A 25,614-nucleotide genomic window follows, 5' to 3' on the forward strand; every position below is an offset into this window, starting at 1 on the left:
CACTGCCCGAACTCTCTCTCACACACTGCCCGAACTCTCTCTCACACACTGCCCCAACTCTCTCTCACACACTGCCCGAACTCTCTCTCACACACTGCCCGAACTCTCTCTCACACACTGCCCGAACTCTCTCTCACACACTGCCCGAACTCTCTCTCACACACTGCTCGATCTCTCTCTCACACACTGCCCGATCTCTCTCACACACACTGCCCGAACTCTCTCTCACACACTGCCCGAACTCTCTCTCACACACTGCCCGAACACTCTCACACACTGCCCGAACTCTCTCTCACACACTGCCCGAACTCTCTCTCACACACTGCCCGAACTCTCTCTCACACACTGCCCGAACTCTCTCTCACACACTGCCTGAACTCTCTCTCACACACTGCCCGAACTCTCTCTCACACACTGCCCGAACTCTCTCACACACTGCCCGAACTCTCTCTCACACACTGCCCGAACTCTCTCTCACACACTGCCCGAACTCTCTCTCACACACTTGCCGAACTCTCTCTCACACACTGCCCCAACTCTCTCTCACACACTGCCCCAACTCTCTCTCACACACTGCCCCAACTCTCTCTCACACACTGCCCGAACTCTCTCTCACACACTGCCCAAACTCTCTCTCACACACTGCCCGAACTCTCTCTCACACAATGCCCGAACTCTCTCTCACACACTGCCCGAACTCTCTCTCACACACTGCCCGAACTCTTTCTCACACACTGCCCGAACTCTCTCTCACACACTGCCCGAACTCTCTCTCACACACTGCCCGAACTCTCTCTCACACACTGCCCGAACTCTCTCTCACACACTGCCCGAACTCTCTCTCACACACTGCCCGAACTCTCTCTCACACACTGCCAGAACTTTCTCTCACACACTGCCCAAACTCTCTCTCACACACTGCCCGAACTCTCTCTCACACACTGCCCGAACTCTCTCTCACACACTGCCCGAACTCTCTCTCACACACTGCCCGAACTCTCTCTCACACACTGCCCGAACTCTCTCTCACACACTGCCCGAACTCTCTCTCACACACTGCCCGAACTCTCTCTCTCACACTGCCCGAACTCTCTCTCACACACTGCCCGAACTCTCTCTCACACACTGCCCGAACTCTCTCTCACACACTGCCCGAACTCTCTCTCACACACTGCCCGAACTCTCTCACACACTGCCCGAACTCTCTCTCACACACTGCCCGAATTCTCTCTCACACACTGCCCGAACTCTCTCTCACACACTGCCCGAATTCTCTCACACACTGCCCGAACTCTCTCTCACACACTGCCCGAACTCTCTCTCACACACTGCCCCAACTCTCTCTCACACACTGCCCGAACTCTCTCTCACACACTGCCCGAACTCTCTCTCACACACTGCCCGAACTCACTCTCACACACTGCCCGAACTCTCTCTCACACACTGCCCGAACTCTCTCTCACACACTGCCCGAACTCTCTCTCACACACTGCCCGAACTCTTTCTCACACACTGCCCGAACTCTCTCTCACACACTGCCTGAACTCTCTCTCACACACTGCCCGAACTCTCTCACACACTGCCCGAACTCTCTCTCACACACTGCCTGAACTCTCTCTCACACACTGCCCAAACTCTCTCTCACACACTGCCCGAACTCTCTCTCACACACTGCCCGAACTCTCTCTCACACTGCCCGAACTCTCTCTCACACACTGCCCGAACTCTCTCTCACACACTGCCCGAACTCGCTCTCACACACTGCCCGAACTCTCTCTCACACACTGCCCGAACTCTCTCTCACACACTGCCCGAACTCGCTCTCACACACTGCCCGAACTCTCTCTCACACACTGCCCGAACTCTCTCTCACACACTGCCCGAACTCTCTCTCACACACTGCCTGAACTCTCTCTCACACACTGCCCGAACTCTCTCTCACACACTGCCCAAACTCTCTCTCACACACTGCCCCAACTCTCTCTCACACACTGCCCGAACTCTCTCTCACACACTGCCCGAACTCTCTCTCACACACTGCCCGAACTCTCTCTCACACACTGCCTGAACTCTCACACACTGTCCGAACTCTCTCTCACACACTGCCCGAACTCTCTCTCACACACTGCCCGAACTCTCTCTCACACACTGCCCGAACTCTCTCTCACACACTGCCCGAACTCTCTCTCACTCACTGCCCGAACTCTCTCTCACACACTGCCCGAACTCTCTCTCCCTCACACTGCTCAAATTCTCAATCTCACCTTCTGACTCTTAGAATGATCACTTCCCCTTTTTGGAACTTTTCCTTTCTCCTGTCACTTGTGATGTGACCTTTTACTAATGACACCTTTTGCTCTTTCTGTAGACACACCCAGCTCCAAAACCAATGATCCAACTGTGGCAGAGATGGTCTGTGTGAAGGATATTGCCTGTTATTTATCCTTCCTGGAGGGCGGTCAGCCTGAAGATAAACTCAAATGTGAGTTCAGTAATGAAACAAAGTCGTTTTGTAACTTTAGAAAATGACTAGTTGAGCAGAAAAGCGCACATGTATACTTAGTAAGGAGGCAATCGGTCGGTGAAGTACTTGTACACAAGCACTATCCTGCACTGTTTATGTTACTGGACTAGTAATCCAGAGAACCTGAATTTAATCCCATCGTAGCAGTTTGAGAATTTGAATTCAGTTGATAAATCATTTGGAAATTTTTAAAAAATCTGGTAACAACAAAAGTGACCACGAAGTTGTCGGATTGTCGTAGAAACCCAACTGGTTCTCTAATGTCCTTCAGGGAAGGAAACCTGCTGTCCTTATCCGGGCTGGCTTCCACTTGACTCCAGTCCCTCTGAAGTGACCTGATCAAACACTCAGTCAGATCAAACTGCTGTAGCAGTTGAAGAATGCGGCTCACCACCACCTTCTCAAGGGCAATTAGAAATGGGCAATCAATGCCGGCCTCGCCAGCGACACCCACCCACATTCCCAGAATTAATTAAAAAATATAATGAAGTTACCCACCACCAGAAGGGTTTGTGCGGGAAGCCTATAGCTTCTAGTGGCTGATTTTCTGTTGTTCAGAGACCAAGGCCCAGGTCGAAGGGTCACACTGCGGGATTTAAAAGGTGTTTGATTGCAGGATAAAGGGGAGAAAAGGTTGTTTCTGTGCCAGAGTTGTCGGTGTGAAGGACATCGTCTGTTAGTTATCCTTCTCTGGAGAGAAGGAGGGAATGAGTGGGCAAAAATTTGGCAGATGGAGTATAATGTGGGAAAATGCGAGGTGATCCACTTCGGTAGGAAAAATAAAAAAGCAAATTATTATTCAAATGGGGAGAGATTACAAAATGCTGAGGTACAGAGAGATCTGGGGGTCCTTGTACATGAATCACAAAAAGTTAGCATGCAGGTACAGCAAGTAATTAGGAAGGCAAATGGAATGTTGGCCTTTATTGCAAAGGGACTGGAGTATAAAAGTAGGGAAGTCCTGTTACAACTGTACGGGGCGTTGGTGAGACCACACCTGGAGTACTGCGTACAGTTTTGATCTCCTTATTTAAGGAAGGATATACTTGCATTGGAGGCAGTTCAGAGAAGGTTCACGAGGTTGATTCCTGAGATGAAGGGGTTGTCTTATGAAGAAAGGTTGAGCAGGTTGGGCCTATACTCATTGGAGTTTAGAAGAATGAGAGGGGATCTTATTGAAACATATAAGATACTGAGGGGCTCGACAAGCTAAATGCAGAGAGGATGTTTCCCCTCGTGGGGGAATCTAGAACTAGGGGGCTTAATTTCAGAATAAGGGGGCACCCTTTTAAAATGGAAATGAGGAGGAATTTCTTCTCTCAGAGGATCGTAAATCTTTGGAATTCTCTTCCCCAGAGAGCTGTGGAGGCGGAGTCATTGAATATGTTCAAGGTGGAGATCGACAGATTGTTGAATGGTAAGGGAGTGAAGGGTTATGGGGAGCGGGCAGGGAAGTGGAGTTGAGGCCAAGATCAGATCAGCCATGATCTTGTTGAATGGCGGAGCAGGCTCGAAGGGCCAAATGACCGACTCCTGCTCCTATGGCTTATGTCTTATGTCTTATGTTCTTATGAAGCCAGCCTTAATACTGGAGGAGGTTTGAGGATCCACAGCTTTCAGATCCTGGGTAGGAGCATCGATTTTCACACAGTGAGAATGCAGGTAGAAGGTAGAGTCCATGAAAGATTCCGTATTGGGAGCTTGGAAGGAAAAGAGAGGAAAGATGGGCAATGAGCATTGTCAATGAAACAAAGATGAGAACGTTTACAATGGATAGAGAGATTGAAGGGGTGAGAGGATTGTACAGATTGAGAGTGTTTGAAGGCTGTTGACTGTGCCGGTGATTTCTCTGGTGACTGTGCTGGTGATTTCTCTGTTGATTGTGCCGGTGACTTCACTGGTGACTGTGCCGGTGATTTCACTGGTGACTGTGTTGGTGATTTCACTGGTGACTGTGTTGGTGATTTCACTGGTGACTGTGCTGGTGATTTCACTGGTGACTGTGTCGGTGATTTCACTGGTGACTGTGCTGATGATTTCACTGGTGACTGTGTCAGTGATTTCACTGGTGACTGTGTCGGTGATTACACCGGAGACTGTGCTGGTGATTTCTCTGTGGATTGTGCTGGTCATTTCACTGGAGACTGTGCTGGTGATTTCACTGGTGACTGTGTCTGTGATTTCACTGGTGACTGTGTTGGTGATTTCACTGGTGACAGTGTCGGTGATTTCACTGGAAACTGTGCTGGTGATTTCACTGGTGACTGTGTCGGTGATTTCACTGGTGAGTGTGTCGGTGTTTTCACTGGTGACTGTGTCGGTGATTTCACTGGTGACTGTGTCGGTGATTTCACTGGAGACTGTGCCGGTGATTTCACTGGTGACTGTGTCAATGATTTCACTGGTGACTGTGTCAGTGATTTCACTGGTGACTGTGTTGGTGATTTCACTGGAGACTGTGCCAGTGATTTCACTGGTGATTGTGTCGGTGATTTCACTGGTGACTGTGTCAGTGATTTCACTGGTGAATGTGCCGGTGATTTCACTGGTGACTGTGTCAGTGATTTCACTGGTGACTGTGCTGGTGATTTCACTGGTGACTGTGCCAGTGATTTCACTGGAGACTGTGCTGGTGATTTCACAGGAGACTGTGTTGGTGATTTCACTGGTGACTGTGACAGTGATTTCATTGTGACTGTGCCGGTGATTTCACTGGTGACTGTGCCGGTGATTTCACTGGTGACTGTGCTGGTGATTTCACTGGTGACTGTGTTGGTGATTTCATTGGAGACTGTGCTGGTGATTTCACTGCAGACTGTGCCGGTGATTTCACTGGTGACTGTGTCGGAGATTTCACTGGTGACTGTGTTGGTGATTTCACTGGAGACTGTGTTGGTGATTTCACTGGTGACTGTGTCAGTGATTTCACTGGAGACTGTGCTGTTGATTTCACTGGAGACTGTGCCGGTGATTTCACTGGTGACTGTGTCGGTGATTTCACTGGAGACTGTGCTGGTGATTTCACTGGAGACTGTGTTGGTGATTTCACTGGTGACTGTGTCAGTGAATTCACTGGAGACTGTGCTGGTGATTTCACTGGTGACTGTGCCGATGATTTCACTGGTGACTGTGTCGTTGATTTCACTGGTGACTGTGCTGATGATTTCACTGGTGACTGTGTTGGTGATTTCAATGGTGACTGTGCTGATGATTTCACTGGTGACTGTGTTGGTGATTTCACTGGTGACTGTGTTGGTGATTTCACTGGTGACTGTGTTGGTGATTTCACTGCTAACTGTGTCAGTGATTTCACTGGGGACTGTGCTGGTGATTTCACTGGTGACTGTGTCGGTGATTTCACTGGAGACTGTGCCGGTGATTTCATTCGTGACTGTGCCGATGATTTCACTGGTGACTGTGTTGGTGATTTCACTGGTGACCGTGCTGGTGATTTCACTGGTGACTGTGTTGATTTCACTGGTGACTGTATCAGTGATTTCACTGGAGACTGTCGGTGATTTCACTGGTGACTGTGTCAGTGATTTCACTGGAGACTGTGCCGATGACTTCACTGGAGACTGTGCCGGTGATTTCACTGGAGACTGTGCTGGTGATTTCACTGGTGACTGTGCCGATGATTTCACTGGTGACTGTGTTGGTGATTTCAGTGGTGACTGTGTCGGTGATTTCACTGGTGACCGTGCTAGTGATTTCACTGGTGACTGTGTCAGTGATTTCACTGGTGACTGTGTCAGTGATTTCACTGGTGAATGTGTCAGTGATTTCACTGGAGACTGTGCTGATGATTTCACTGGAGACTGTGCTGGTGATTTCACTGGTGACTGTGCCGATGATTTCACTGGTGACTGTGTTGGTGATTTCACTGGTGACTGTGTCGGTGATTTCACTGGTGACTGTGCTAGTGATTCCACTGGTGACTGTGCTGATGATTTCCCTGGAGACTGTGCTGGTGATTTCACTGGAGACTGTGCTGGTGATTTCACTGGCGACTGTGTCATTGATTTCACTGGAGACTGTGCTGGTGATTTCACTGGAGACTGTGCCGGTGATTTCACTGGTGACTGTGCTGGTGATTTCACTGGTGACTGTGCTGAAGATTTCACTGGTGACTGTGTTGGTGATTTCACTGGAGACTGCTGGTGATTTCACTGGTGATTGTGTCGGTGATTTTACTGGTGACTGTGCTGGTGATTTCAATGGTGACTGTGTCAGTGATTTCACTGGAGACTGTGCCAGTGATTTCACTGGAGACTGTGCCGGTGATTTCACTGGTGACTGTGCTGGTGATTTCACTGGTGACTGTGTCAGTGATTTCACTGTTGACTGTGTCAGTGATTTCACTGGAGACTGTGCTGGTGATTTCATGGTGACTGTGCCGATGATTTCACTGGTGACTGTGTCGGTGATTTCACTGGTGACTGTACCGATGATTTCACTGGTGACTTTGTTGGTGATTTCACTGGTGACTGTGTCGGTGATTTCACTGGTGACTTTGTCGGTGATTTCACTGGTGCCTGTGTCAGTGATTTCACTGTAGACTGTGCTGGTGATTTCACTGGTGACTGTGTCGGTGATTTCACTGGAGACTGTGCTGGTGATTTCAATGGTGACTGTGCCGATGATTTCACTGGTGACTGTGTTGGTGATTTCACTGGAGACTGTGTCGGTGATTTCACTGGTGACTGTGCAATGATTTCACTGGTGACTGTGTTGGTGATTTCACTGGTGACTGTGCAGGTGATTTCACCGTGACTGTTTTGGTTATTTCACTGGTGACTGTGTCAGTGATTTCACTGGTGACTGTGTCAGTGATTTCACTGGAGACTTTGCCAATGATATCACTGGTCGCTGTGTTGGTGATTTCAGTGGTGACTGTGTCGTTGATTTCACTGGTGACTGTGCTGGTGATTTCACTGGTGGATGTGTCAGTGATTTCACTGGTGACTGTGTCGGTGATTTCACTGGTGACTGTGTCAGTGATTTCACAGGAAACTGTGCTGGTGATTTCACTGGAGACTGTGCTGGTAATTTCACTGCTGACTGTGCCGATGATTTCACTGGTGACTGTGTTGGTGATTTCACTGGTGACTGTGTCGGTGATTTCACTGGTGACTGTGCCGGTGATTTCACTGGTGACTGTGCCGGTGATTTCACTGGTGACTGTGCCGATGATTTCACTGGTGACTGTGCCGGAGATTTCACTGGTGACTGTGGTGGTGATTTCACTGGTGACTGTGTCAGTGATTTCAATGGTGACTGTGTTGGTGATTTCACTTGTGACTGTGCTAGTGATTTCACTGGTGACTGTGTCAGTGATTTCACTGGTGACTGTACCGGTGATTTCACTGGTGACTGTGCTGGAGATTTCACTGGAGACTGTGCCGGTGATTTCACTGGTGACTGTGCCGGTGATTTCACTGGTGACTGTGCCAGTGATTTCACTGATGACTGTTTCAGTGATTTCACTGGTGACTGTGCCGGCGATTTCACTGGTGACTGTGCTAGTGATTCCACTGGTGACTGTGCCGGTGATTTCACTGGTGACTGTGTCAGTGATTTCACTGGTGACTGTGCCGGTGATTTCACTCGAGACTGTACTGGTGATTTCACTGGAGACTGTGCTGGTGATTTCACTGGTGACTGTGTCGGTGATTTCACTGGTGACTGTGTTGGTGATTTCACTGGTGACTGTTTCGGTGATTTCACTGGAGACTGTGCTGGTGATTTCACTGGTGCCTGTGTCGGTGATTTCACTGGTGTCTGTGTCGGTGATTTCACTTGTGACTGTGTCAGTGATTTCACTGGAGACTGTGCCGGTGATTTCACTGGTGACTGTGTCAGTGAATTCACTGGTGAATGTGTCAGTGATTTCACTGGTGACTGTGTTGGTGATTTCACTGGAGACTGTGCCGGTGATTTCACTGGTGACGGTGTCGGTGATTTCACTGGTGACTGTGTCAGTGATTTCACTGGTGACTGTGTCGGTGATTTCACTGGTGACTGTGTCAGTGATTTCACTGGTGACTGTGCCGGTGATTTCACTGTTGACTGTGCCGGTGATTGCACTGGTGACTGTGCTGGTGATTTCACTGGAGACTGTGCTGGAGATTTCACTGGAGACTGTGCTGGTGATTTCACTGGTGACTGTGTCAGTGATTTCACTTGTGACTGTGCCGGTGATTTCACTGGTGATTGTGCCGGTGATGTCACTGGTGACTGTGCTGGTGATTTCACTGGTGACTGTGTTGGTGATTTCATTGGAGACTGTGCTGGTGATTTCACTGGAGACTGTGCTGTTGATTTCACTGGTGACTGTGCTAGTGATTCCACTGGTGACTGTGTCGGTAATTTCACTGGTGACTGTGTTGGTGATTTCACTGGTGACTGTTTCGGTGATTTCACTGGAGACTGTGCTGGTGATTTCACTGGTGACTGTGTCGGTGATTTCACTGGTGTCTGTGTCGGTGATTTCACTGGTGACTGTTTCAGTGATTTCACTGGAGACTGTGCCGGTGATTTCACTGGTGACTGTGTCAGTGATTTCACTGGTGACTGTGTTGGTGATTTCACTGGAGACTGTGCCGGTGATTTCACTGGTGACGTCGTCGGTGATTTCACTGGTGACTGTGTCAGTGATTTCACTGGTGACTGTGCCGGTGATTTCACTGTTGACTGTGCTGGTGATTGCACTGGTGACTGTGCTGGTGATTTCACTGGAGACTGTGCTGGTGATTTCACTGGAGACTGTGCTGGTGATTTCACTGGTGACTGTGTCGGTGATTTCACTTGTGACTGTGCCGGTGATTTCACTGGTGACTGTGCCGGTGATTTCACTGGTGACTGTGCTGGTGATTTCACTGGTGACTGTGTTGGTGATTTCATTGGAGACTGTGCTGGTGATTTCACTGGAGACTGTGCCGGTGATTTCACTGGTGACTGTGTCGGTTATTTCACTGGTGAATGTTTCGGTGATTTCACTGGAGACTGTGCTGGTGATTTCACTGGTGACTGTGTTGTTGATTTCACTGGTGACTGTGTTGGTGATTTCACTGGTGACTGTGTCAGTGATTTCACTGGAGACTGTGCTGTTGATTTCACTGGAGACTGTGCCGGTGATTTCACTGGTGACTTTGTCGGTGATTTCACTGGAGACTGTGCTGGTGATTTCACTGGAGACTGTGTCGGTGATTTCACTGGTGATTGTGTCAATGATTTCACTGGAGACTCTGTCAGTGATTTCACTGGAGACTGTGCTGGTGACTTCACTGGTGACTGTGCCGATGATTTCACTGGTGACTGTGTCGTTGATTTCACTGGTGACTCTGCCGATGATTTCACTGTTGACTGTGTTGGTCATTTCACTGGTGACTGTGTTGGTGATTTCACTGGTGACTGTGTCGGTGATTTCAATGGTGACTGTGTCAGTTATTTCACTGGAGACTGTGCTGGTGATTTCACTGGTGACTGTGTCGGTGATTTCACTGGAGACGGTGCCGGTGATTTCACTGGTGACTGTGCCGATGATTTCACTGGTGACTGTGTTGGTGATTTCACTGGTGACTGTGCTGGTGATTTCAGTGGTGACTGTTTTGCTGATTTCACTGGTGACTGTATCAGTGATTTCACTGGAGACTGTGTCGGTGATTTCACTGATGACTGTGTCAGTGATTTCACTGGAGATTGTGCCGATGATTTCACTGGAGACTGTGCTGGTGATTTCACTGGAGACTGTGCTGGTGATTTCACTGGTGACTGTGCCGATGATTTCACTGGTGACTGTGTTGGTGATTTCAGTGGTGACTGTGTCGGTGATTTCACTGGTGACCGTGCTGGTGATTTCACTGGTGACTGTGTCAGTGATTTCACTGGTGACTGTGTCAGTGATTTCAATAGTGACTGTGTCAGTGATTTCACTGGAGACTGTGCTGGTGATTTCACTGTAGACTGTGCTGGTGATTTCACTGGTGACTGTGTTGCTGATTTCACTGGTGACTGTGTCGGTGATTTCACTGGTGACTGTGCTAGTGATTCCACTGGTGACTGTGCCGATGATTTCACTGGAGACTGTGACGGTGATTTCACTGGAGACTGTGATGGTGATTTCACTGGTGACTGTGTCATTGATTTCACTGGAGGCTGTGCTGGTGATTTCACTGGAGACTGTGCCTGTGATTTCACTGGTGACTGTGCTGGTGATTTCACTGGTGACTGTGCTGATGATTTCACTGGTGACTGTGTTGGTTATTTCACTGGAGACTGTGCTGGTGATTTCACTGGTGACTGTGTCGGTGATTTCACTGGTGAATGTGCTGGTGATTTCACTCGTGACTGTGTCAGTGATTTCACTGGAGACTGTGCTGGTGATTTCACTGGTGACTGTGTCGGTGATTTCACTGGTGAATGTGCTGGTGATTTCACTGGTGACTGTGTCAGTGATTTCACTGGAGACTGTGCCAGTGATTTCACTGGAGACTGTGCCAGTGATTTCACTGGTGACTGTGCCGGTGATTTCACTGGTGACTGTGTCAGTGATTTCACTGTTGACTGTGTCACTGATTTCACTGGAGACTGTGCTGGAGATTTCACTGGTGACTGTGCCGATGATTTCACTGGTGACTGTGTCGGTGATTTCACATGTGACTGTGCCGATGATTTCACTGGTGACTTTGTTGGTGATTTCACTGGTGACTGTGTCGGTGATTTCACTGGTGACTTGTTCGGTGATTTCACTGGTGACTGTGTCAGTGATTTGACTGTAGACTGTGCTGTTGATTTCACTGGTGACTGTGTCGGTGATTTCACTGGAGACTGTGCTGGTGATTTCAATGGTGACTGGGCCGATGATTTCACTTGTGACTGTTTTGGTGATTTCACTGGTGACTGTGTCGGTGATTTCACTGGTGACTGTGCCGATGATTTCACTGGTGACTGTGTTGCTGATTTCACTGGTGACTGTGCAGGTGATTTGACCATGACTGTTTTGGTTATTTCTCTGGTGACTGTGTCAGTGATTTCACTGGTGACTGTGTCAGTGATTTCACGGGTGACTGTGTCAGTGATTTCACTGGAAACTTTGCCGATGATTTCACTGGAGTCAGTGCTGGTGATTTCATTGGAGACTGTGCTGGTGATTTCACTGGTGACTGTGCCGATGATTTCACTGGTGACTGTGTTGGTGATTTCAGTGGTGACTGTGTCGTTGATTTCACTGGTGACTGTGCTGATGATTTCACTGGTGAATGTGTCAGTGATTTCACTGGTGACTGTGTCGGTGATTTCACTGGTGACTGTGTCAGTGATTTCACAGGAAACTGCTGGTGATTTCACTGGAGACTGTGCTGGTAATTTCACTGCTGACTGTGCCGCTGATTTCACTGGTGACTGTGTTGGTGATTTCACTGGTGACTGTGTCGGTGATTTCACTGGCGACTGTGCCGGTGATTTCACTGGTGACTGTGTCGATGATTTCACTGGTGTCTGTGCCGGTGATTTCACTGGTGACTCTGCCGGTGATTTCACTGGTGACTGTGCCGGTGATTTCACTGGTGACTGTCCCGATGATTTCACTGGTGACTGTGCCGGTGATTTCACTGGTGACTGTGCTGGTGATTTCACTGGTGACTTTGTCAGTGATTTCAATGGTGACTGTGTCGGTGATTTCACTCGTGACTGTGCTAGTGATTTCACTGGTGACTGTGTCAGTGATTTCACTGGTGACTGTACCGGTGATTTCACTGGTGTCTGTGCTGGTGATTTCACTGGAGACTGTGCCGGTGATTTCACTGGTGACTGTGCCAGTGATTTCACTGGTGACTGTTTCAGTGATTTCACTGGTGACTGTGCTGGCGATTTCACTGGTGACTGTGCTAGTGATTCCACTGGTGACTGTGCCGGTGATTTCACTGGTGACTGTGTCATAGATTTCACTGGTGACTGTACCGATGATTTCACTCGAGACTGTGCTGGTGATTTCACTGGAGACTGTGCCGGTGATTTCACTGGTGACTTTGCCAGTGATTTCACTGGTGACTGTGTTAGTGATTTCACTATAGACTGTGCTGGTGATTTCACTGATGACTGCCGGTGATTTCACTGGTGACTGTACTGGTGATTTCACTGGTGACTGTGCTGGTGATTTCACTGGTGACTGTGCCGGTGATTTCGCTGGTGACTGTGTCGGTGATTTCACTGGAGACTGTGCTGGTGATTTCACTGGAGACTGTGCCGGTGATTTCACTGGTGACTGTGCCAGTGATTTCACTGGTGACTGTGTCAGTGATTTCACTGGAGACTTTGCCAATGATTTTACTGGAGACTGTGCTGGTGATTTCACTGCAGACTGTGCTGGTGATTTCACTGGTGACTGTGCCGATGATTTCACTGGTGACTGTTTTGGTGATTTCAGTGGTGACTGTGTCAGTGATTTCACTGGTGACTGTGCTGGTGATTTCACTGGAGACTGTGCTGGTAATTTCACTGCTGACTGTGTTGGTGATTTCACTGGTGACTGTGTCGGTGATTTCACTGGTGACTGTGTCAGTGATGTCACTGGAGACTGTGCTGGTGATTTCACTGGTGACTGTGCCGATGATTTCACTGGTGACTGTGTCGTTGATTTCACTGGTGACTCTGCCGATGATTTCACTGGTGACTGTGTTGGTCATTTCACTGGTGACTGTGTTGGTGATTTCACTGGTGACTGTGTCGGTGATTTCACTGGTGACTGTGTCAGTGATTTCACTGGAGGCTGTGCTGGTGATTTCACTGGTGACTGTGTCGGTGATTTCACTGGAGACGGTGCCGGCGATTTCACTGGTGACTGTGCCGATGATTTCACTGGTGACTGTGTTGGTGATTTCACTGGTGACTGTGCTGGTGATTTCAGTGGTGACTGTGTTGCTGATTTCACTGGTGACTGTATCAGTGATTTCACTGGAGACTGTGTCCGTGATTTCAATGATGACTGTGTCAGTGATTTCACTGGAGATTGTGCTGATGATTTCACTGGAGACTGTGCTGGTGATTTCACTGGAGACTGTGCTGGTGATTTCACTGGTGACTGTGCCGATGATTTCACTGGTGACTGTGTTGGTGATTTCAGTGGTGACTGTGTCGGTGATTATCACTGGTGACCGTGCTGGTGATTTCACTGGTGACTGTGTCAGTGATTTCACTGGTGACTGTGTCAGTGATTTCAATAGTGACTGTGTCAGTGATTTCACTGGAGACTGTGCTGGTGATTTCACTGGAGACTGTGCTGGTGATTTCACTGGTGACTGTGACGATGATTTCACTGGTGACTGTGTTGCTGATTTCACTGGTGACTGTGTCGGTGATTTCACTGGTGACTGTGCTAGTGATTCCACTGGTGACTGTGCCGATGATTTCACTGGAGACTGTGCCGGTGATTTCACTGGAGACTGTGCTGGTGATTTCACTGGTGACTGTGTCATTGATTTCCCTGGAGGCTGTGCTGGTGATTTCACTGGAGACTGTGCTGGTGATTTCACTGGTGACTGTGCTGGTGATTTCACTGGTGACTGTGCTGATGATTTCACTGGTGACTGTGTTGGTGATTTCACTGGAGACTGTGCTGGTGATTTCACTGGTGACTGTGTCGGTGATTTCACTGGTGAATGTGCTGGTGATTTCACTGGTGACTGTGTCAGTGATTTCACTGGAGACTGTGCCAGTGATTTCACTGGAGACTGTGCCGGTGATTTCACTGGTGACTGTGCCGGTGATTTCACTGGTGACTGTGTCAGTGATTTCACTGTTGACTGTGTCACTGATTTCACTGGAGACTGTGCTGGAGATTTCACTGGTGACTGTGCCGATGATTTCACTGGTGACTGTGTCGGTGATTTCACATGTGACTGTGCCGATGATTTCACTGGTGACTTTGTTGGTGATTTCACTGGAGACTGTGCTGGTGATTTCACTGGTGACTTGGTCGGTGATTTCACTGGTGACTGTTTCAGTGATTTCACTGGTGACTGTGTCGGTGATTTCACTGGAGACTGTGCTGGTGATTTCAATGGTGACTGGGCCGATGATTTCACTTGTGACTGTGTTGGTCATTTCACTGGTGACTGTGTCGGTGATTTCACTGGTGACTGTGCCGATGATTTCACTGGTGACTGTGTTGGTGATTTCACTGATGACTGTGCAGGTGATTTCACCGTGACTGTTTTGGTTATTTCTCTGGTGACTGTGTCAGTGATTTCACTGGTGACTGTATCAGTGATTTCACGGGTGACTGTGTCAGTGATTTCACTGGAGACTTTGCCGATGATTTCACTGGAGACAGTGCTGGTGATTTCACTGGAGACTGTGCTGGTGATTTCACTGCTGACTGTGCCGATGATTTCACTGGTGACTGTGTTGGTGATTTCAGTGGTGACTGTGTCGTTGATTTCACTGGTGACTGTGCTGGTGATTTCACTGGTGAATGTGTCAGTGATTTCACTGGTGACTGTGCTGGTGATTTCAGTGGTGACTGTTTTGCTGATTTCACTGGTGACTGTATCAGTGATTTCACTGGAGACTGTGTCAGTGATTTCACTGGAGATTGTGCCGATGATTTCACTGGAGACTGTGCTGGTGATTTCACTGGAGACTGTGCTGGTGATTTCACTGGTGACTGTGCCGATGATTTCACTGGTGACTGTGTTGGTGATTTCAGTGGTGACTGTGTCGGTGATTTCACTGGTGACCGTGCTGGTGATTTCACTGGTGACTGTGTCAGTGATTTCACTGGTGACTGTGTCAGTGATTTCAATAGTGACTGTGTCAGTGATTTCACTGGAGACTGTGCTGGTGATTTCACTGTAGACTGTGCTGGTGATTTCACTGGTGACTGTGTTGCTGATTTCACTGGTGACTGTGTCGGTGATTTCACTGGTGACTGTGCTAGTGATTCCACTGGTGACTGTGCCGATGATTTCACTGGAGACTGTGACGGTGATTTCACTGGAGACTGTGATGGTGATTTCACTGGTGACTGTGTCATTGATTTCACTGGAGGCTGTGCTGGTGATTTCACTGGAGACTGTGCCTGTGATTTCACTGGTGACTGTGCTGGTGATTTCACTGGTGACTGTGCTGATGATTTCACTGGTGACTGTGTTGGTTATTTCACTGGAGACTGTGCTGGTGATTTCACTGGTGACTGTGTCGGTGATTTCACTGGTGAATGTGCTGGTGATTTCACTGGTGACTGTGTCAGTGATTTCACTGGAGACTGTGACAGTGATTTCACTGGAGAATGTGCCGGTGATTTCACTGGTGACTGTGCCGGTGATTTCACTGGTGACTGTGTCAGTGATTTCACTGTTGACTGTGTCACTGATTTCACTGGAGACTGTGCTGGAGATTTCACTGGTGACTGTGCCGATGATTTCACTGGTGACTGTGTCGGTGATTTCACATGTGACTGTGACGATGATTTCACTGGTGACTGTGTTGGTGATTTCACTGGTGACTGTGTCGGTGATTTCACTGGTGACTTGGTCGGTGATTTCACTGGTGACTGTGTCAGTGATTTGACTGTAGACTGTGCTGTTGATTTCACTGGTGACTGTGTCGGTGATTTCACTGGAGACTGTGCTGGTGATTTCAATGGTGACTGGGCCGATGATTTCAATTGTGACTGTTTTGGTGATTTCACTGGTGACTGTGTCGGTGATTTCACTGGTGACTGTGCCGATGATTTCACTGGTGACTGTGTTGCTGATTTCACTGGTGACTGTGCAGGTGATTTCACTGGAGACTGTGCTGGTGATTTCACTGGTGACTGTTCCGATGATTTCACTGGTGACTGTGTTGGTGATTTCAGTGGTGACTGTGTCGTTGATTTCACTGGTGACTGTGCTGGTGATTTCACTGGTGAATGTGTCAGTGATTTCACTGGTGACTGTGTCGGTGATTTCACTGGTGACTGTGTCAGTGATTTCACAGGAAACTGCTGGTGATTTCACTGGAGACTGTGCTGGTAATTTCACTGCTGACTGTGCCGCTGATTTCACTGGTGACTGTGTTGGTGATTTCACTGGTGACTGTGTCGGTGATTTCACTGGCGACTGTGCCGGTGATTTCACTGGTGACTGTGTCGGTGATTTCACTGGTGACTGTGCCGGTGATTTCACTGGTGACTGTGCCGGTGTTTTCACTGGTGACTGTGCCGGTGATTTCACTGGTGACTGTCCCGATGATTTCACTGGTGACTGTGCCGGTGATTTCACTGGTGACTGTGCTGGTGATTTCACTGGTGACTTTGTCAGTGATTTCAATGGTGACTGTGTCGGTGATTTCACTCGTGACTGTGCTAGTGATTTCACTGGTGACTGTGTCAGTGATTTCACTGGTGACTGTACCGGTGATTTCACTGGTGTCTGTGCTGGTGATTTCACTGGAGACTGTGCCGGTGATTTCACTGGTGACTGTGCCAGTGATTTCACTGGTGACTGTTTCAGTGATTTCACTGGTGACTGTGCTGGCGATTTCACTGGTGACTGTGCTAGTGATTCCACTGGTGACTGTGCCGGTGATTTCACTGGTGACTGTGTCATAGATTTCACTGGTGACTGTGCCGATGATTTCACTCGAGACTGTGCTGGTGATTTCACTGGAGACTGTGCCGGTGATTTCACTGGTGACTTTGCCAGTGATTTCACTGGTGACTGTGTTAGTGATTTCACTATAGACTGTGCTGGTGATTTCACTGGTGACTGTGCCGGTGATTTCTCTGGTGACTGTGCTGGTGATTTCACTGATGACTGCCGGTGATTTCACTGGTGACTGTACTGGTGATTTCACTGGTGACTGTGCTGGTGATTTCACTGGTGACTGTGCCGGTGATTTCGCTGGTGACTGTGTCGGTGATTTCACTGGAGACTGTGCTGGTGATTTCACTGGAGACTGTGCCGGTGATTTCACTGGTGACTGTGCCAGTGATTTCACTGGTGACTGTGTCAGTGATTTCACTGGAGACTTTGCCAATGATTTTACTGGAGACTGTGCTGGTGATTTCACTGCAGACTGCGCTGGTGATTTCACTGGTGACTGTGCCGATGATTTCACTGGTGACTGTTTTGGTGATTTCAGTGGTGACTGTGTCAGTGATTTCACTGGTGACTGTGCTGGTGATTTCACTGGAGACTGTGCTGGTAATTTCACTGCTGACTGTGTTGGTGATTTCACTGGTGATTGTGTCGGTGATTTCACTGGTGACTGTGTCAGTGATGTCACTGGAGACTGTGCTGGTGATTTCACTGGTGACTGTGCCGATGATTTCACTGGTGACTGTGTCGTTGATTTCACTGGTGACTCTGCCGATGATTTCACTGGTGACTGTGTTGGTCATTTCACTGGTGACTGTGTTGGTGATTTCACTGGTGACTGTGTCGGTGATTTCACTGGTGACTGTGTCGGTGATTTCACTGGTGACTGTGTCAGTGATTTCACTGGAGGCTGTGCTGGTGATTTCACTGGTGACTGTGTCGGTGATTTCACTGGAGATGGTGCCGGTGATTTCACTGGTGACTGTGCCGATGATTTCACTGGTGACTGTGTTGGTGATTTCACTGGTGACTGTGCTGGTGATTTCACTGGTGACTGTGTTGCTGATTTCACTGGTGACTGTATCAGTGATTTCACTGGAGACTGTGTCGGTGATTTCACTGGTGACTGTGTCAGTGATTTCACTGGAGGCTGTGCTGGTGATTTCAATGATGACTGTGTCAGTGATTTCACTGGAGATTGTGCTGATGATTTCACTGGAGACTGCTGGTGATTTCACTGGAGACTGTGCTGGTGATTTCACTGGTGACTGTGCCGATGATTTCACTGGTGACTGTGTTGGTGATTTCAGTGGTGACTGTGTCGGTGATTATCACTGGTGACCGTGCTGGTGATTTCACTGGTGACTGTGTCAGTGATTTCACTGGTGACTGTGTCAGTGATTTCAATAGTGACTGTGTCAGTGATTTCACTGGAGACTGTGCTGGTGATTTCACTGGAGACTGTGCTGGTGATTTCACTGGTGACTGTGACGATGATTTCACTGGTGACTGTGTTGCTGATTTCACTGGTGACTGTGTCGGTGATTTCACTGGTGACTGTGCTAGTGATTCCACTGGTGACTGTGCCGATGATTTCACTGGAGACTGTGCCGGTGATTTCACTGGAGACTGTGCTGGTGATTTCACTGGTGACTGTGTCATTGATTTCCCTGGAGGCTGTGCTGGTGATTTCACTGGAGACTGTGCTGGTGATTTCACTGGTGACTGTGCTGGTGATTTCACTGGTGACTGTGCTGATGATTTCACTGGTGACTGTGTTGGTGATTTCACTGGAGACTGTGCTGGTGATTTCACTGGTGACTGTGTCGGTGATTTCACTGGTGAATGTGCTGGTGATTTCACTGGTGACTGTGTCAGTGATTTCACTGGAGACTGTGCCAGTGATTTCACTGGAGACTGTGCCGTTGATTTCACTGGTGACTGTGCCGGTGATTTCACTGGTGACTGTGTCAGTGATTTCACTGTTGACTGTGTCACTGATTTCACTGGAGACTGTGCTGGAGATTTCACTGGTGACTGTGCCGATGATTTCACTAGTGACTGTGTCGGTGATTTCACATGTGACTGTGCCGATGATTTCACTGGTGACTTTGTTGGTGATTTCACTGAAGACTGTGTCGGTGATTTCACTGGTGACTTGGTCGGTGATTTCACTGGTGACTGTTTCAGTGATTTCACTGGTGACTGTGTCGGTGATTTCACTGGAGACTGTGCTGGTGATTTCAATGGTGACTGGGCCGACGATTTCACTTGTGACTGTGTTGGTCATTTCACTGGTGACTGTGTCGGTGATTTCACTGGTGACTGTGCCGATGATTTCACTGGTGACTGTGTTGGTGATTTCACTGATGACTGTGCAGGTGATTTCAGCGTGACTGTTTTGGTTATTTCTCTGGTGACTGTGTCAGTGATTTCACTGGTGACTGTATCAGTGATTTCACGGGTGACTGTGTCAGTGATTTCACTGGAGACTTTGCCGATGATTTCACTGGAGACAGTGCTGGTGATTTCACTGAAGACTGTGCTGGTGATTTCACTGCTGACTGTGCCGATGATTTCACTGGTGACTGTGTTGGTGATTTCAGTGGTGACTGTGTCGTTGATTTCACTGGTGACTGTGCTGGTGATTTCACTGGTGAATGTGTCAGTGATTTCACTGGTGACTGTGTCAGTGATTTCACTGGTGACTGTGTCAGTGATTTCACAGGAAACTGCTGGTGATTTCACTGGAGACTGTGCTGGTAATTTCACTGCTGACTGTGCCGATGGTTTCACTGGTGACTGTGTTGGTGATTTCACTGGTGACTGTGCCGGTGATTTCACTGGTGACTGTGCCGGTGATTTCACTGGTGACTGTGCCGGTGATTTCACTGGTGACTGTGCCGATGATTTCACTGGTGACTGTGCCGGTGATTTCACTGGTGACTGTGCTGGTGATTTCACTGGTGACTGTGTCAGTGATTTCAATGGTGACTGTGTCGGTGATTTCACTCGTGACTGTGCTAGTGATTTCACTGGTGACTGTGTCAGTGATTTCAATGGTGACTGTACCGGTGATTTCACTGGTGACTGTACCGGTGATTTCACTGGTGACTGTGCTGGTGATTTCACTGGCGACTGTGCCGGTGATTTCACTGGTGACTGTGCCAGTGATTTCACTGGTGACTGTTTCAGTGATTTCACTGGTGACTGTGCTGGCGATTTCACTGGTGACTGTGCTAGTGATTCCACTGGTGACTGTGCCGGTGATTTCACTGGTGACTGTGTCATAGATTTCACTGGTGACTGTGCCGATGATTTCACTCGAGACTGTGCTGGTGATTTCACTGGAGACTGTGCCGGTGATTTCACTGGTGACTTTGCCAGTGATTTCACTGGTGACTGTGTTGGTGATTTCTCTGGTGACTGTACTGGTGATTTCACTGGTGACTGTACTGGTGATTTCGCTGGTGACTGTGTCGGTGATTTCACTGGAGGCTGTGCTGGTGATTTCACTGGAGACTGTGCCGGTGATTTCACTGGTGACTGTGCCGGTGATTTCGCTGGTGACTGTGTCAGTGATTTCACTGGAGACTTTGCCAATGATTTCACTGGAGACTGTGCTGGTGATTTCACTGCAGACTGTGCTGGTGATTTCACTGGTGACTGTGCCGATGATTTCACTGGTGACTGTGTTGGTGATTTCAGTGGTGACTGTGTCGGTGATTTCACTGGTGACTGCTGGTGATTTCACTGGAGAATGTGCTGGTAATTTCACTGCTGAATGTGCCGATGATTTCACTGGTGACTGTGTTGGTGATTTCACTGGTGACTGTCTCAGTGATTTCACTGGTGACTGTGCCGGTGATTTCAATGGTGACTGTGCCAATGATTTCACTGGTGACTGTGCCGTTGATTTCACTGGTGACTGTGCTGGTGATTTCACTGGTGACTGTGTCAGTGATTTCAATGGTGTCTGTGTCGGTGATTTCACTGGTGACTGTACTAGTGATTCCACTGGTGACTGTGTCAGTGATTTCACTGGTGACTGTGCCGGTGATTTCACTGGTGACTGTGCCGGTGATTTCACTGGAGACTGTGCTGGTGATTTCACTGGTGACTGTGCTGGTGATTTCACTGGAGGCTGTGCCGGTGATTTCACTGGTGACTGTGCCGGTGATTTCACTGGTGACTGTTTCAGTGATTTCACTGGTGACTGTGCCGGTGATTTCACTGGTGACTGTGCTAGTGATTCCACTGGTGACTGTGCCGATGATTTCACTGGTGACTGTGTCAGTGATTTCACTGGTGCCTGTGTCAGTGATTTCACTGGTGACTGTGCCGGTGAATTCACTCGAGACTGTGCTGGTGATTTCACTGGTGTGTGTGCCAGTGATTTCACTGGTGACTGAGCCGGTGATTTCACTGGTGACTGTGTTGGTGATTTCAATATAGACTGTGCTGCTGATTTCACTGGTGACTGTGCTGGTGATTTCACTGGTGAGTGTGCTGGTGATTTCAATGGCGACTGTGCCGATGATTTCACTGGTGACTGTGTCGGTGATTTCACTGGTGACTTTGTCGGTGGTTTCACTGGTGACTGTGTCAGTGATTTCACTGTAGACTGTGCTGGTGATTTCACTGGTGACTTTGTTTTGGTGATTTCACTGGAGACTGCTGGTGATTTCAATGGTGACTGTGCCGATGATTTCACTGGTGACTGTGTTGGTGATTTCACTGGTGACTGTGTCATTGATTTCACTGGTGACTGTGCTGATGATTTCACTGGTGACTGTATGGGTGATTTCACTGGTGACTGTGCAGGTGATTTCACCGTGACTGTTTTGGTTATTTCACTGGTGACTGTGTCAGTGATTTCACTGGTGACTGTGTCGGTGATTTCACTGGTGACTGTGTCAGTGATTTCACTGGAGACTTTGCCAATGATTTCACTGGAGACAGTGCTGGTGATTTCACTGGAGACTGTGCTGATGATTTCACTGGTGACTGTGCCGATGATTTCACTGGTGACTGTGTTGGTGATTTCAGTGCTGACTGTGTTGTTGATTTCACTGGTGACTGTGTTGCTGATTTCACTGGTGACTGTATCAGTGATTTCACTGGAGACTGTGTCGGTGATTTCACTGGTGACTGTCGGTGATTTCACTGGTGTCTGTGTCAGTGATTTCACAGGAAACTGTGCTGGTGATTTCACTGGAGACAGTGCTGGTAATTTCACCGCTGACTGTGCCGATGATTTCACTGGTGACTCTGTTGGTGATTTCACTGGTGACTGTGTCGGTGATTTCACTGGTGTCTGTGTCAGTGATTTCACAGGAAACTGTGCTGGTGCTTTCACTGGAGACAGTGCTGGTAATTTCACCGCTGACTGTGCCGATGATTTCACTGGTGACTCTGTTCGTGATTTCACTGGTGACTGTGTCGGTGATTTTACTGGTGACTGTTCTGGTGATTTCACTGGTGACTGTGCCGGTGATTTCACTGGTGACTGTGCCAGTGATTTCACTGTTGACTGTGCCGGTGATATCACTGGTGACTGTGCCGATGATTTCACTGGTGACTGTGCTGGTGATTTCGCTGGTGACTGTGTCAGTGATTTCAATGGTGACTGTGTCGGTGATTTCACTTGTGACTGTGCTAGTGATTTCACTGGTGACTGTGTCAGTGATTTCACTGGTGACTGTACCGGTGATTTCACTGGTGACTGTACTGGTGATTTCACTGGAGACTGTGCCGGTGATTTCACTGGTGACTGTGCTGGTGATTTCACTGGAGACTGTACCGGTGATTTCACTGGTGACTGTGCCAGTGATTTCACTGATGACTGTTTCAGTGATTTCACTGGTGACTGTGCCGGCGATTTCACTGGTGACTGTGCTAGTGATTCCACTGGTGCCTGTGCCGGAGATTTCACTGGTGACTGTGTCAGTGATTTCACTGGTGACTGTGTCAGTGATTTCACTGGAGACTGTACCGGTGATTTCACTCGAGACTGTGCTGGTGATTTCACTGGAGACTGTGCTGGTGATCTCACTGGTGACTGTGTCGGTGATTTCACTGGTGACTGTGTTGGTGATTTCACTGGTGACTGTGTCAGTGATTTCACTGGTGACTGTGTCAGTGATTTCACTGGAGACTGTACCGGTGATTTCACTCGAGACTGTGCTGGTGATTTCACTGGAGACTGTGCTGGTGATCTCACTGGTGACTGTGTCGGTGATTTCACTGGTGACTGTGTTGGTGATTTCACTGGTGACTGTGTCAGTGATTTCACTGGTGACAATGTTGGTAATTTCACTGGTGACTGTGTCGGTGATTTCACTGGAGACTGTGCTGGTGATTTCACTGGAGACTGTGCCGGTGATTTCACTGGTGACTGTGTCAGTGATTTCACTGGTGACTGTGTCACTGATTTCACTGGTGACTGTGTTGGTGATTTCACTGGAGACTGTGCCGGTGATTTCACTGGTGACAGTTCCGGTGATTTCACTGGTGACTGTGCCGATGATTTCACTGGAGACTGTGCCGGTGATTTCACTGGTGACTGTGTCGGTGATTTCACTGGTGACTGTGTCGGTGAATTCACTGGAGACTGTGCCAGTGATTTCACTGGTGACTGTGTCAGTGGTTTCACTGGTGACTGTGTCAGTGGTTTCACTGGTGACTGTGTCAGTGATTTCACTGGTGACTGTGTCGGTGATTTCACTGGTGACTGTGTCGGTGATTTCACTGGAGACTGTGCTGGTGATTTCACTGGTGACTTTGTCAGTGATTTCACTGGTGACTGTGTCGGTGATTTCACTGGTGACTGTGTCGGTGAATTCACTGGAGACTGTGCCAGTGATTTCACTGGTGACTGTGCCGATGATTTCACTGGTGACTGTGTTGGTGATTTCAGTGGTGACTGTGTCGTTGATTTCACTGGTGACTGTGCTGGTGATTTCACTGGTGAATGTGTCAGTGTTTTCACTGGTGACTGTGTCAGTGATTTCACTGGTGACTGTGTCAGTGATTTCACAGGAAACTGCTGGTGATTTCACTGGAGACTGTGCTGGTAATTTCACTGCTGACTGTGCCGATGGTTTCACTGGTGACTGTGTTGGTGATTTCACTGGTGACTGTGCCGGTGATTTCACTGGTGACTGTGCCGGTGATTTCACTGGTGACTGTGCCGGTGATTTCACTGGTGACTGTGCCGATGATTTCACTGGTGACTGTGCCGGTGATTTCACTGGTGACTGTGCTGGTGATTTCACTGGTGACTGTGTCAGTGATTTCAATGGTGACTGTGTCGGTGATTTCACTCGTGACTGTGCTAGTGATTTCACTGGTGACTGTGTCAGTGATTTCAATGGTGACTGTACCGGTGATTTCACTGGTGACTGTACCGGTGATTTCACTGGTGACTGTGCTGGTGATTTCACTGGCGACTGTGCCGGTGATTTCACTGGTGACTGTGCCAGTGATTTCACTGGTGACTGTTTCAGTGATTTCACTGGTGACTGTGCTGGCGATTTCACTGGTGACTGTGCTAGTGATTCCACTGGTGACTGTGCCGGTGATTTCACTGGTGACTGTGTCATAGATTTCACTGGTGACTGTGCCGATGATTTCACTCGAGACTGTGCTGGTGATTTCACTGGAGACTGTGCCGGTGATTTCACTGGTGACTTTGCCAGTGATTTCACTGGTGACTGTGTTGGTGATTTCTCTGGTGACTGTACTGGTGATTTCACTGGTGACTGTGCTGGTGATTTCACTGGTGACTGTGCCGGTGATTTCGCTGGTGTCTGTGTCGGTGATTTCACTGGAGACTGTGCTGGTGATTTCACTGGAGACTGTGCCGGTGATTTCACTGGTGACTGTGCCGGTGATTTCGCTGGTGACTGTGTCAGTGATTTCACTGGAGACTTTGCCAATGATTTCACTGGAGACTGTGCTGGTGATTTCACTGCAGACTGTGCTGGTGATTTCACTGGTGACTGTGCCGATGATTTCACTGGTGACTGTGTTGGTGATTTCAGTGGTGACTGTGTCGGTGATTTCACTGGTGACTGCTGGTGATTTCACTGGAGACTGTGCTGGTAATTTCACTGCTGACTGTGCCGATGATTTCACTGGTGACTGTGTTGGTGATTTCACTGGTGACTGTCTCAGTGATTTCACTGGTGACTGTGCCGGTGATTTCAATGGTGACTGTGCCAATGATTTCACTGGTGACTGTGCCGGTGATTTCACTGGTGACTGTGCTGGTGATTTCACTGGTGACTGTGTCAGTGATTTCAATGGTGTCTGTGTCGGTGATTTCACTGGTGACTGTACTAGTGATTCCACTGGTGACTGTGTCAGTGATTTCACTGGTGACTGTGCCGGTGATTTCACTGGTGACTGTGCCGGTGATTTCACTGGAGACTGTGCTGGTGATTTCACTGGTGACTGTGCTGGTGATTTCACTGGAGGCTGTGCCGGTGATTTCACTGGTGACTG

General features: G+C 48.6%; 1 protein-coding gene across 2 annotated transcripts in view; it reads left to right on the forward strand.

The window, feature by feature from the left end:
- The window catches only part of dgkaa (diacylglycerol kinase, alpha a), a 432,553-nt gene that overhangs the window by 131,641 nt on the left and 275,298 nt on the right, over positions 1–25,614 (forward strand). For both annotated transcript variants that reach the window (XM_085972643.1, XM_085972644.1), the window contains exon 5: positions 2,369–2,482. In XM_085972643.1, coding sequence (XP_085828769.1) covers positions 2,369–2,482 — 114 coding nt within the window. The remainder of the gene's footprint in view (positions 1–2,368; positions 2,483–25,614) is intronic.

The sequence above is a fragment of the Somniosus microcephalus genome, chromosome 33, assembly GCF_052327205.1.
Source record: "Somniosus microcephalus isolate GS21.2 chromosome 33, FLI_Smic_1.0, whole genome shotgun sequence".
NCBI lineage: Eukaryota > Metazoa > Chordata > Chondrichthyes > Squaliformes > Somniosidae > Somniosus > Somniosus microcephalus.